The sequence below is a fragment of the Otolemur garnettii genome, unplaced genomic scaffold, assembly GCF_000181295.1.
Source record: "Otolemur garnettii isolate 467f Iridium unplaced genomic scaffold, OtoGar3 scaffold00174, whole genome shotgun sequence".
Lineage (NCBI taxonomy): Eukaryota > Metazoa > Chordata > Mammalia > Primates > Galagidae > Otolemur > Otolemur garnettii.
Window position 1 is genome coordinate 1,509,559 of NW_003852569.1, and position 14,185 is coordinate 1,523,743.

Sequence of the window (14,185 nt, forward strand, 5' to 3'; positions counted from 1 at the left end):
TTTTTTTTTTTTTTTGCCGGGGCTGGGTTTGAACCTGCCACCTCTGGCATATGGGGCCAGCGTCCTACTCCTTTGAGCCACAGGCGCTGCCCCCTCAATTGGGATGTTGAGCCAGTGATTATCTTAAGAATTTTTAGGCATGAAGTAAATAGATAATTGATTTTCTTTTGTCCTACCAGTTAAAAATTATGACTAGAAGATATACATTTTTGCTTAATCAGTATTTTTGAGCCACAAATTTCAAAGCTAAAAAGAGATGTTTGGGCAACCTGTAGATTAAAGAGACTTAAGAGTTCTATCCATCAATTGTAGTTTGTAGCCCTTTTGCAACTGGATTCAAACAAACTCTTTTAAAAATACAGACAATTGGGTCGGGCATTGTGTCTCACACCTGTAATCTAGTCCTCTGGGAGGCCAAGGCCTAAGCTCACAAGTTGGAGACCACCTGAGGTAGAGTGAGACCCCGCCTCTAAAAAATAGCCTGGCATTGTGGCTGGCGCCTGTAGTCTCCAGTTGCTTCAGAGGTAGAGGCTGGAGAATTGCTTGAGCCTGAGAGCCTGAGCTTGCTGTGAGCTATGATGTCCTGGCACTCCACCCGGAGGGGGGCAACAAAATGAGACCCTGTCTCCAAAAAAAAAAAAAAAAAATTACAAATTTGAGTCCTGACTAAATATTTGATATTGAAGAACTACTACAAATTTTAGGAATGATAATGGTAGTCTGATTCTTCTTTTAAAGTTCTTACCTTATATAGAGATACATATTAAAATATTTGCAGATGTTATGAACCAGAACTTGTTTCAAAATAATCTGGAAATTATAAGTGGCTAAAAGATAATAAATGAAGTAAGATTGACCATGAATTGATTGTTGCTGAAGATGGTTGATGGGTAAATGGAGGTTTATTATAGTGTTCTATTTTTGTGTATTTTGAATTTCACCATAATAAAACATAAATTTTAAAATAATGGTCAATGAACTGCTAATTACCATAAATAGAACTTTTTGGGATATTTTGTTTTGTTTATCTGTTTACCCTCTACAAGCACTGGTCTGCTGGCTCATTAATGAGGATCTGTCCACTGAGCAGTCCTTAATTTCTGGGAGAGTGTAGGACAAGCAACTGTAGACACATTAAAAGCCACCTACCTACTCATTCTTTTGTGGTCTAGTTTTGGCAGTTAATGACGTCATCTGTCAAGTAGAACATTCATTTAAGAGGGGCCCATCCCATTCTGATGATTCAGGATGAAAAAATTGAGGCAGCCTTTTAGTCTCAGTAGTGGCTGGGCTGAGCCAATAGTGCCCACTCTCTGGCTCTTTGACCATTCTGATGCCTACCCAGCCACCATGACAGAACAGGCTATCTCCTTTCCTAAAGACTTCCTGGTCAGAGGTATCACCATCACTGTCCGCAAGATGGGCATGGCTCCCATTGAATAGGTCAAGCTGCTGCTGCAGATGCAACATGCCAGCAAACAGATCATGGTCTACAAGCAGTACAGAGGCATCATGGATGGCGTCCTCTGCATCCCCAGGAAGGCATGCTGTCCTCCGGAGGGGCAACCTGGCCAATATCATTTGCTGCTTCCCCATGCAAGCCCCCATGAAACCCCAACTTAGCCTTCAGGGGTTAGCACAAATAGGATTTCCTGGTGGGCCTGAATAGGTACAGGCAGCTCTGGAGGTATTTTTCAGGCAACCTGGCCTCCAGAGGGATGGCCAGGGCCACCTCACTCTGCTCTGTCTGCCCACTGGGTTTTACCAGAACTTGCCTGGCTGCTAACGTTGGGGAGCCAGGCACAGACTTCAACGGCCTGGGACACTAGTGAAGACCACCAAGTCTGACAGGATCTGGGGCCCATATCAGCACTTCAGCGTTTTGGTATAGGGCATTGTCATCTACAGGGAGGCCAGAAGCATGCTCCCCTGACCCAAGAACACCTGCACTGTGCTGAGCTTATAGCCAAACCATGACAGCTGTTGCTTTCATAAAGTCTCATCCCTGAGATACCATGCAGCAGAGGATAAAGATGTAGTCTGGGCAGAAAGGAGCTGATGTCACGTACATAGGCACCCTCGATTATTAGAGGGAGATCTTCACAGACAAAAGCTACAAAGCCTTCTTCAAGGGCATGTGGTCCAACATCCTCAGAGGCATGGGAGAAGCCTTCCTGTTGCTAATCCCATACAGTGAGCTGAAGAAAATCTTTTTTCTTTTTGAGAAAGAGTCTCACTTTGTTGCCCCTCATAGAGTGCGTGGCATCATAGCTCACAGCAACCTCAGACTCTTGGGCTCATGCAGTTCTCTTGCCTCAGCCTCTAAGTAGCTGGGACCATAGACACCCACCACAACGCCTGGCTATTTTTTTTTTTAAAGAGATGAGAGTCTCGCTCTAGCTCAGGCTGGTCTCAAACTCAAGAGCTTAGGCCATCCGTCTGCCTTGGCCTCCCAGACTGCTGGGATTACAGGCATGAGCCATCATACCCAGCTGAAGAAAATCATCTAAGTGCTTCTGTCTCACCAGTGGGAGAAATGGGGACCATGGTGATTATGTAGAATATTTAGCTCTCCAGGACTATTGACCTTCAAGAAATTCCAGTCATCTGTCCTGGCCAAATCATGTCTGTAGAGGTCTGGGGAAGACTCTGGAAAAGGGGCTCACTGTGAGCTTGTCTAACCATTGGCAGCTGATTCTGTGTATTGATTGTTGGAGGGAGGGAAATCATAACTTCACTCTGGGCCTACAAGAGAGGCATTTTGCTGCTCAGAACTAGAGTCCAAATCATCATAGGAGCCGAGTTGTGTTTAAGTATTTATGTAAAGCAAAACAATCATGTTCCGCCTTTGTACTTAAGCACTAGCTTCTTTTTTGCACAACTGAATATTTGTAGTTATGTTTGGTGTTGGGCATTCTGCTGCAAAGCAGTAAAAGGCACTGAGAACAAAAAAGAAGTTAAGGCAGTATTTTGCTTGAATCTAGCTTAGGTTTATTAGCTCTCTGAAATATTTCATCTGAGTATTTTTTTATAAATCAGGAAACAATATTATTAATGATTTTTTAAAACCAAACATAATAAAATAGAGGACTTGAAAGAAAAATTGTAAAACTTTTCCCACAAATGAAAATAATGTATTTCAATAATAAGTAGCACAGTTCATTAACCTTTATTCACTAATGAACCACTTTCTTAAGCCGTATCATTTTCCCTTGGTGTGGGTTAGTTTTTGACTGAGTCTTAATAAGAAAGAAGGTAGGTAGACTATCAGTCTCTGTTCCCACACCTATCAAAGACAATGTTTGCTTAGAGTCTCTGTTTACATTTCTCAGATTTGACTCACTAGGAAGAGATAACTTACAGTCTTTTGTATATACTGAATTGATATTTGTTGATGAATATTCCTTTTTTAAAAAAATTGGGATTTGCTAACAACAAATTATATTCTGACAAAAAGATTTACATATTCTTTGGTTTCTGCTGATTTGGTGTGGGGAGGTTGTGTGATATGTGGTCACTTCAGTCATCAGAGTCAAGGTGATGGCCAACACAGAAGTGTGAATGTATCTTTTATCCCTAATTAAGACATACAGGTAAGACGTTAGTGAACTCCCTCACCCGCCTGTGTTTTTGTTGTAGATTTGAGTGAGGCTTAAATTTTCTGATGAGCTTGATAACATTAAAGCTGAGGCAAATGGCGGTTTTGGATATTTTGATATCTGGAATGCTATTTCTTAGAAGATTATAATATTTCTTCTAAAACATGTGTTTAACATTGTTTCTAACATCTTCCCCCTTTCTTTTACCTGTAGCTGGCAATCCTTTGGTCCAACAAAGTGGACAGCCGCTCATCTTGACCCAGAATCCGGCCCCAGGTCTGAGCACGGTGGTTACTCAACCAGTATTAAGGCCTGTCCAGGTCATGCAGAATGCCAATCATGTGACTAGTTCCCCTGTGGCCTCACAACCAATATTTATCACTACACAGGTGAGTAGGACTAAGAATTCTAGGATTGGTGGAGGAGAGAAAGACTATGTGAACCTCTGGAGGTTCTGACTTAGGATCTTTGGGATCATTGGGAATAGTTCTGAGAGCAGTGGTGTGTCTATAACTAATTGTTTATAATCAGTTAGATTCCTTTATTCTTTCTTCATCCCCTCTGCTTCACTTGACTAGCCTTTAAAAAAAATTAGAAAAGAAAAAAAAGAAGGAATGTTTCCAAATTTTGTCTCGTGGCCTGGCTTTCTCATTTGCTATTTTGTAATTTGATGCTGACTGTAGAAATCCCAGTAGTATCATGGCTAGGTAATTTCCTCTTCATACCCCTTAGAAGTTCTTTAAATGAGCTCGGTGCCCATAGCACAGTGGTTACAGCACCAGCCACATACACCAAGAGTGGTGGGTTTGAACCCAGCCCAGGCCAGCTAAACAACAATGACAACTGAAACAAAAAATAGCTGGGTGTTGTGGTGGGCACCTGTAGTCCCAACTACTTGGGAGGTTGAGGCAGGAGAATCTTAAGCTCAAGAGTTTGAGGTTGCTGTGAGCTGTGATGTCACAGCACTCTACTGAGGGCAACATAATGAGACTCTGTCTCAAAAGAAAAAAAAGTTCATTAAGTGATTTGATTAAAGATCCAGACAGAAATTAACAGGAAAGCTTGGATTAGGAAGCCTTAACACTTGGCTTTCACAGCTGCTCACCCTATGGACTGCTTTTCTTCACATGGGGTAAGTTAGTTGACTTTTGGAACTTTGTATGTGAAACTGGCGAAGTGCATGGAGATCTTTGGAAGGTAAAGAAGATAACTTATTTGGTATATAGTATGATAAATTGAAGTTGAAAGCCCCAGGTTCTAAATGTAGATTCTAAAGGCAAAGATTTCTCTTCATGGCTTCCAAAGTTAAAACTCTTCTTCCTGGCTCGGCGCCTGTAGCTCAACCGGCTAAGGCGCCAGCCACGTACACCTAAGGTGGCAGGTTCGAATCCCCAGCCCGGACCTGCCAAACAACAATGATGGCTGCAACCAAAAAATAGCCGGGCGTTGTGGCGGGCGCCTGTGGTCCCAGCTACTTGGGAGGCAGAGGCAGGAGACTCGCTTGAGCCCAGGAGTTGGAGGTTGCTATGAGCTGTCATGCCACGGCACTCTACCCAGGGGGACAGCTTGAGGCTCTGTCTCAAAAAAAAAAAAAAAAAAACTCTTCTTCCTGAGTTACAGATCTCTTTGCCAGAGATTTGTAGTCTTTGAAGTAGACTTTGGGAACAATTTCTTTATATCTTAAATCATTCCAGTTAATATAATACCATTAACGTCTTTATTGTTATTTTTTTCTCTTCTATGATTTTAGCAGTTTAGGGGACCAGTCTGTGAATAAGGTTTTTTTAAGCTGAGGCTCTAAGTCAGGAAGTAATTTTTCCTTTTTGCTCATATGTACCAAAGCCTCCTCTCTGGTTTGATACTTTGTCACTCAAAAATGTGATAAAATTTCCTAAATTTATCTATCTCAGTCATTAAAAGCTCTGACTCTGGAGAGAGAACTATTAAATAGTAGTATGGGAAACTTTTTGGATATAAGTCATAGTTAATCTCTGCTAGTGTTAGTTGGTCTCCATGTTAAAGATTCTTTTGCTTCTTAACAACAGGGGTTTCCTGTGAGGAATGTCCGGCCTGTGCAAAATGCAATGAATCAGGTTGGGATAGTGCTGAATGTGCAGCAGGGCCAGACGGTCAGACCGATTACCTTAGTCCCAGGTAAGGAAGTATATCTGTCTATTTAGAATGAACTGGCATCTGGAAGATTTGTTTTTACTGCTTCAAAATACTCTAGGTCATTTAAAAAGTGTACTTAAAGAAAACTTTAATACTTACCTGGGAGGGGAGATACCATGATCATGAAGGTGGTTTTCCCAGGGCGAGGCTTATCCATTGCACTCCGGATGTGCTGACCCCTGCGATTTCCCCAAATGTGGGAAACTCGACTGCATAATTTGTGGTAGTGGGGGACTGCGTTCGCGCTTTCCCCTGGTATGAAAAAAAAGTGTACTTAAAGAAAACTTTAAAACATAAAATCTTAATGATTAAAGGTCAGTTTTTAATAAACTATTTTTAATATTTGGCCAGGGTGATGTAGTGAGTTTTATTTTTCTGTTTACTTTTTCACTGTCCTTCATAAGATAGTAAAACAGAATTTGTAGTCACTTTTCTGTAACTGGTATTAACCAGCTATTGGGCTTGTTATCCTGAAAGAACTTCTAAATTCTGTGCTCCTTACACACCTACTCACCCCCATGATCGTATTGTGAACTTTATTTTATTATAATTTTATAGTACAGATTTTTTTTTTTTTTTTTTTTTTTTTTGAGACAGAGCCTCAAGCTGTCCCCCTGGGCAGAGTGCCGTGGCATTACAGCTCACAGCAACCTCCAACTCCTGGGCTCAAGTGAGTCTCCTGCCTCTGCCTCCCAAGTAGCTGGGACCACAGGCGCCTGCCACAACGCCCGGCTATTTATTTTGGTTGCAGCTGTCATTGTTGTTTGGCGGATCCGGGCTGGGTTCGAACCCGCCACCTCAGGTGTACGTGGCTGGCGCCTTAGGCGGTTGAGCTATAGGCACCGAGCCTATAGTACAGATTTTTAAGTATAAATTAAACAAATGACATACCCTTTGTGGATATACTACCAATGACTTAGTATTTTTTTTTAATTTCAAAATATTAAAGAGATAAAGATGTTTTTGTTACATGGCTAACCTTTTTTTTTTTTTTTTTTTTTTTTGAGACAGAGCCTCAAGCTGTCCCCCTGGGCAGAGTGCCGTGGCATTACAGCTCACAGCAACCTCCAACTCCTGGGCTCAAGCGAGTCTCCTGCCTCAGCCTCCCAAGTAGCTGGGACCACAGGCACCAGCCACAGTGCCCGGCTATATTTTTGGTTGCAGCCGTTGTTGTATTTGGCAGGCCCAGGCTGGATTCGAGCTCACCACCTTAGGTGTCTGTGGCTGGCGCCTTAGCCACTTGAGCCACAGGCGCCAAGTCAATTTTTTAAAATCTTGTAATTTTCTAGGCGGTGCTTATGGCACTGTGGGTAGGGCGCCAGCCCCATACACTGAGGGTGGTGGGTTTGAATCCAACCCCAGCCAAACTGCAACAAAAAAAATAGCCGGGCATTGTTGAGGGCACCTGTAGTCCCAGCTACTTGGGAGGCTAAGGCAAGAGAATCGCCTAAGCCCTGGAGTGGGAGATTGCTGTGAGCTGTGATGCCACGGCATTCTACCGAGGGTGATAAAGTAAGACTCTGTCTCTTAAAAAAAAAAAATCTTGTAATTTTACGTCATTTCTTTATTTAGTGTATATTAGTTTTCTCACTCTGTTGCCCAGGCTAGTCTCAAACACCTGGCCTCAAGTAACACTCTGCCTCAGCCTCTAGGCCTTCTGAGTACCTGGGATTACAGCCCTTAGGCACCACACCTGGCTGGTTGTTGGCTATTTGTACTCAGAGCCCACAGGGGTTTTGGGGGTCTACAGTCTGACCAGTTTACCCTGTCACATTCTGGTATTTCTTAAATACTTCTCAGTGGAATTGCTTGAGTCAGGAGGCATTCTCCTTTGAGATATCTTAGTAGAATGGTATAGTCTGTCTTCTACTGGAGTTTATATCAAAGAATGGAAGGCTCTTTTAGTATTCTAAGAAAGAACTCTTTTTTTTTTTTTTAGGACCAAATCTGCCATTTGACCCGTATATACCCACACACTACCTCCCGCTCTTTCTCTTCTGGTGTTAAGGTCAAGTTGCTGATTGTATTTTTAGAATAAAAAAGGCAGTATGAAAGTTTTTTGGGGGAAGAATTGATAGAAATCCTGAATTTACTGTTTTAGGTTACCTAGACTAATGTCTGTTGTCAGTTTGGAAACCTGTTGCTTTCTTAGACCTAGAATCTTCACTATTCTTGGTAATCTCTGGTGATCACCCATCTGTTTGGAGAAATAATCTTTTCCTATTCTACTATTCCCAATAGAGGCAAGGAGAATGTATTATAGGTGAGCTCACTGACCAAGATTTGGTACTTTGTCTCTCTTTTAAAGCCCCAGGTACCCAGTTTGTTAAGCCAACAGTTGGAGTCCCACAAGTGTTCTCTCAGATGACCCCAGTGAGGCCAGGCTCTACAATGCCTGTGAGACCCACTACCAACACCTTCACCACTGTCATCCCAGCCACTCTCACCATTCGAAGTACCGTCCCACAGTCCCAGTCCCAGCAGACCAAGTCCACTCCCAGCACGTCCACCACCCCCACTGCCACGCAGCCAACCTCACTGGGACAACTAGCTGTTCAGCCTGCAGGCCAATCCAGCCAGACCACGAACCCTAAGCTAGGTAAGGCTTGGGAAGAGGAGATGGCAGAGCTAGGATGGGGTGGTGGGTGGAGAATAGATGATTATCACTTGGTCATCATAGCTCCCTCTTTCCCCTCTCCACCTGCAGTGAGTATTGCCAGCTTTGTCACTGTGAAGCGACCTGGCGTTACAGGTGAAAATAGCAATGAAGTGGCTAAATTGGTGAATACCCTTAACACCATCCCTTCTCTGGGCCAGAGTCCTGGGCCAGTGGGGATATCCAACAACAGCTCTGCCCATGGCTCTCAAAGAACCAGCGGACCTGAGTCTTCAATGAAAGGTACAATAACCTGAAAGACCCTGAGCAGCTAGTTATTCAAATATTAATAAATTATTTTAGATCAGAACTGTATACCCTGAAATAAGGAAATAAAGTAGGATATAGTTGCTCTAATCTGCTCTCACAGAAACTTTAGTGAAGTATATAGGATAGCCACTGTGCTTTTGGTATTAGTGAAATGGATTGACTGATTGGAGACGGCTGGGATAATTATAGATAACTTCATGGGAGAGGTGGATTTCTTTTTTTTTTTTCCTTTTCTTTTTTTTGGTTGAGGCAGAGTCTCACTTTTTCATCCTCAGTAGAATACCATGGCATCACACACCTCACAGCAACCTCCAACTTCTGGGCTTAGGTGATTCTCTTGCCTCAGCCTCCCAAGTAGCTGGGACTACAGGTGCCTGCCACAATGCCCGGCTATTTCTAGAAACAAGGTCTTGCTCCTGCTCAGTCTGGTCTCAAACCTGTGAGCTTAGGCAGTCCAGTCCACCTGGCTCGGCCTCCCCAAATGCTAGGATTACAGGCATGAGCCACCTCGCCTGGCCCTTTTATTTTTATTTCAACCATTGAAAAACAAAAACCTTTAACAGATGGTATTAGGAAAACTAGATATCCACATCCAAAAAAATGAAGCTGGCCCTTTACTTTATACCAAATACAAAAATCTCAAAAGTGGATCAAAGACCTAAACATATGAACTAAAACTATGAACTCTTAGAAGAAAATTGGTATTGGATTTGACAGTGATTTCTGGTTCTTCGATACAATACCAAAAGCATAGATAAGAAATGAAAAAAATAGGTAAGTTGAATTATATCAAAATTGAAAACTTTTGTCAGAGGATATTATCAACAGAGTTAAAAAGGCAGCCCACAGAATGGGAGAACTTATTTACAAAGAGTGTATCTGATAAGGGATAATATCCAGATATGTAAAGAACTCCTATACTCAACAACAAAAAAATCCAAATAACTCAATTTAGAAATGAGCAAGGGGCTCGACACCTGTGGCTCAAGCTGCTAAGGCACCAGCCATATACACCTGAGCTGGCAGGTTCGAATCCAGCCTGGGCCCGCCAAACAACAATGATGGCTGCAACCAAAAATAGCCGGGCGTTGTGGCGGGTGCCTGTAGTCCCAGCTACTTGGGAGGCAGAGGCAGGAGAATCACTTGAGCCCAGGAGTTGGAGGTTGCTGTGAGCTGTAATGCCACAGCACTCTACCCAGGGCGATAGCTTGAGGCTCTATCTTAAAAAAAAACCACCACAGTAAGATACCATCTCATACCCATTAGAGTAGAGAAAACTTAGTAGTGAGGATGTGGAAAAAGTGGAATCCTTATGCACTTTTAGTAGGAATATGAAATGAAGCAGCCACTTTTTTTTTTTTTGAGACAGAGCCTCAAGCTATCCCCCTGGGTAGAGTGCTATGGCATCACAGCTCACAGCAACCTCCAACTCCTGGGCTCAAGCGAGTCTCCTCCCTCAGCTTCCTAAATAGCTGGGACCACAGGCGCCTGCCACAACCCCTGGCTAATTTTTGGTTGCAGCCGTCATTGTTGTTTGGCGGTCCGGGGCTGGATTTGAACCTGTCACCTTAGGTTATGTGGCTGGCGCCTTAGCCACTTGAGCCACAGGTGCCGAGCCGAAGCAGCCACTTTTGAAAAAACAAGGTAGTGATTCCTCAAAAAATTAAAAATAGAATTACCCTATGTTCCAAGAATTCCTCTTCTGGGTTTGTACACAAAGAATTGAAAGCAAGGACTAGAACAGATTTTTATACATGTTCACAGTAGCAGAAAGGTGAAAACAACCAAAGTGTCTATCAGCTGATGAATGGATTTAAAAAAAAAAAAGGGGAGGGATGGCATCTGTGGCTCAGTGGTGGTGGATTCAAACCAGACCCCGGCCAAACTGCAATAAAAAAATAGCCGGGTGCTGTGGTGGGCACCTGTGGTCCCAGCTACTTGGGAGGCTGAGGCAAGAAAATCGCCTAAGCCCAGGAGTTGGAGGTTGCTGTGAGCTATGATGCTACAGCACTCTACTGAGGGTGATAAAGTAAGACTCTGTGTCTAAAAAGAATAGAAAATGTTGTATGCACATATAGTGGTATATTGTTCATGCTTTAAAAGGAAGGAAATCCATCCTACAACATGATTGAACCTTGCCATTATGCTAAACAAAATAAGCTAGTCACAAAAGGTCAAATATACTCCATGATTCCACTTACATGAGGTACTTAAAGTAGTTGAATTCATAGGAACGAGAAAGTAGAATGGTGGTGGACAGAGTATGGGGGGAGGAAGAAATAGAGAGGGGTTTTTTAGTGGGAGTAGAGTTTTAGTTGTGCAAGATGAAGAGTTGTAGAGATTGCTTGCGTGAGATTATAAATGAATTTTAATAATACTAAGGTGCAAAATGGTTAAGATGGTAAATTATTAATTTTAATTTAATTTTATTTTTTTGCAGTTTTTGGCTGGGGCCAGCGCCCTACTCCTTGAGTGACAGGCACTGCCCTCTTTTTTTTTTTTTTTTTTTTTTGAGATAGTCTCACTGTGTCGCCCTGGGCCGGGTAGAGTACTGTGGCATCACAGTTCAGAGCAACCTCAAACTCTTGGGCTTAAGCGATTCTCTTGTCTCAGCCTCCCAAGTAGCTGGGACTACGGGTACCCGGCACAACAGCCAGCTATTTTTTTTTGTTGTTGTTGTTGTAGTTGTTGTTTGGCAGACCCGGGCTGGGTTTGAACCTGCCAGCCCCAGTGTAGGTGGCTGGTGCCCTAGCCGCTGAGCTCTATGTGCTGAGCCAAGATGGTAAATTTTGTTATGTATATTTTACCACAGTTTTTCTTAACCTTGTAAAAGTTTTAGCATATCAGCCAGATAGAAACTGGCAGCTGGGCTGCATTTGGTCTGCTGGCTGTGGTCTCTCAATTCTTGGCTTAGAACTAGAAAAACAGTAAAAGGAATGTTTCTCTTAGCTCCTGCTTTCTTAACCCTTTGATACATCTCTCAGGGAGTGTTTGACCTTATCCCAAAGGTTAGTGACCTTTTCCCAGTATCATTGTATTAATCTTATCAGTTCTTTTTGCTTCTTCCAGTGACCTCTTCTGCCCCAGTGTTTGAACCTCAGGATGGTGGACGGAAAATATGCCCCCGATGTAATGCTCAGTTTCGCGTTACTGAAGCTCTGAGAGGCCACATGTGTGTAAGTGATGCGACCTCTGATAGTGATCCAGCTTAAGTGGGCATTGTGTATATACCTTCAGTATAATAGGAAGCTCTCAAAACAGGGGCTCTGAAATGACTGGGAAGTGTTTTAGAGGGTTGCTTTCTCTCTTGGTCTATGTACTTGGGAATATAATAGGATACATTTTAAGAGCCTCTAATATATGAGCTTACTACCTTAGGCTTGGCGCCTGTGGCTCAAGTGGCTAAGGCGCCAGCCACATACACCTAAGGTGGCGGGTTCAAATCCAGCCTGGGCCCACCAAACAACAATGACGGCTGCAACCAAAAAATAGCCAGACGTTGTGGCGGGCACCTGTAGTCCCAGTTACTTGGGAGACTGAGGCAGGAGACTTGCTTGAGCCCAGGAGTTGGAGGTTGCTGTGAACTGTAATGCCATTACACTCTACCCAGGGGGATAGCTTGAGGCTCCGTCTCAAAAAGAAACCACACAGGAGAGCAGTTTGTAGATAATAAAAACTCAAATCACATCGGCCTCAGTTCATTTTCTGCTAATCGTGTCATTGGATAAATCAGGAGCTGTTACCTTGTTCCCATTTTTTAGTTTTTTCATTTTTTTGGTATTAGTCCTAATGCAAAGGTTGAAACCTCTTTTTGCCAGGGAGCTCAGAGCCAAACTATACTAGTAAGTGGTTAAGGGATTAGGGTTAGGGTAGAAGGGAGGGAGAAGTACAAGGTATGGAGCTTGGGGTAGCATATGGTTGTGGGCATATACTAGAAAATGCGTGAAACATGGATATGTTAGAAAACTGAAGAGTGAAAGCTTCATGAGAATACCTAGAACCAAACTTAGCAAGGAATTTAGTGACGTTAAACATATTCTAGCCTCCAAGATAACCAGAATGATCAGATGTCTGTCTTTATAGTACTGTTGCCCAGAAATGGTTGAATACCAGAAGAAAGGAAAGTCTCTGGATTCAGAACCCAGTGTCCCTTCTACAGCAAAGCCTGCATCCCCTGAAAAAACAGCTCCTGTTGCTTCCACACCTTCTTCTACACCTATTCCTGCTCTGTCACCACCAACCAAAGTACCAGAGCCAAATGAGAATGTGGGTGATGCCATCCAGACCAAGCTCATTATGCTTGTAGATGACTTCTACTATGGACGGGATGGTGGCAAAGTAGCCCAGCTTTCCAACTTCCCTAAGGTTGCCACATCTTTCCGATGCCCACATTGTACCAAAAGGCTAAAAAACAACATTCGGTAAGTGTTGAAGAACTTTCCTCTTTGGAGAATGGACCCTTATACAGTCTTGCTGGGGGTTATCATTAAATCAATAGCTAGTACTCTAGAAGGAGATACTGTGGTAATATTGGTAGAAGATAACATTAAGTAGAATAAGGGAAACTAGTGCATCTCCTTCCATAGAATGCTCTTGTTTCAAGAACCCATTATCTTTATGAGCTGAGGAAAGGACTATCCCAAACAAAGGAAATTTGGGGGTGGAATGGAGCAAATGATACTTATTCTGTGATTCTACCACTATATTTCTCAAAGGCTACTGATTTTTTATGTTTTCTGTACTTTGTGCTATGCAACAGATTCATGAACCACATGAAACACCATGTAGAGCTTGATCAGCAGAATGGTGAGGTGGATGGTCATACTATCTGCCAGCACTGTTACCGCCAGTTTTCTACTCCCTTCCAGCTCCAGTGCCACTTGGAAAATGTTCACAGTCCCTATGAATCTACTAGTAAGTTTGGAAATGCTTAAACTCTAGGGGGATATACTTTTCATTAAGTTCATGGTGCTGGGGGAGCCCATTATATTTATTTTTATCTGGGTAACAGTGTAGAGGAAGTACTTTACATATTTGTAGCCACTTCTGTACTTCACTAATCCTATTTTACTACAAGACTGACTTCTCTTTAAGCGTGGATTAAGTTTAGTTTTAGATCCTGAATTATTAGGGGCTTTGGTTCAGGACCACTACAGAGAAACAAATGTAAAGAATTTATTGGCTCGGTGCCTGTGGCTCAAGTGGCTAAGGCACCAGCCACATACACCTAAGGTGGCGGGTTCGAGTCCAGCCTGGGCCCGCCAAACAACGATGGCTGCAACCAAAAAAATAGCCAGGTGTTGTGATGGGCGCCTGTAGTCCCAGCTACTTGGGAGGTAGAGGCAGGAGACTCACTTGAGCCCAGGAGTTGGAGGTTGCTGTGAGCTGTGATGCCACCGCATTCTACCCAGGGGGACAGCTTGAGGCTCTGTCTCAAAAAAAAAAAAAAAAAGAATTTATTGGTTAGGGCTATTTTTTCTTCCTTTCT

General features: G+C 43.0%; 1 protein-coding gene and 1 non-coding gene across 2 annotated transcripts in view; both read left to right on the forward strand.

Annotated features, from left to right (window-relative positions):
* The window catches only part of POGZ (pogo transposable element derived with ZNF domain), a 73,212-nt gene that overhangs the window by 41,553 nt on the left and 17,474 nt on the right, over positions 1-14,185 (forward strand). Inside the window, exons 4-10 of the mRNA XM_012811761.2 lie at positions 3,813-3,988; positions 5,645-5,753; positions 8,080-8,370; positions 8,452-8,670; positions 11,767-11,873; positions 12,781-13,118; positions 13,457-13,611. Coding sequence (XP_012667215.1) covers positions 3,813-3,988; positions 5,645-5,753; positions 8,080-8,370; positions 8,452-8,670; positions 11,767-11,873; positions 12,781-13,118; positions 13,457-13,611 — 1,395 coding nt within the window. The remainder of the gene's footprint in view (positions 1-3,812; positions 3,989-5,644; positions 5,754-8,079; positions 8,371-8,451; positions 8,671-11,766; positions 11,874-12,780; positions 13,119-13,456; positions 13,612-14,185) is intronic.
* LOC111728643 lies at positions 5,863-6,026 on the forward strand. Its single transcript, XR_002775878.1, has one exon. It is a non-coding gene; the product is annotated as a U1 spliceosomal RNA (small nuclear RNA).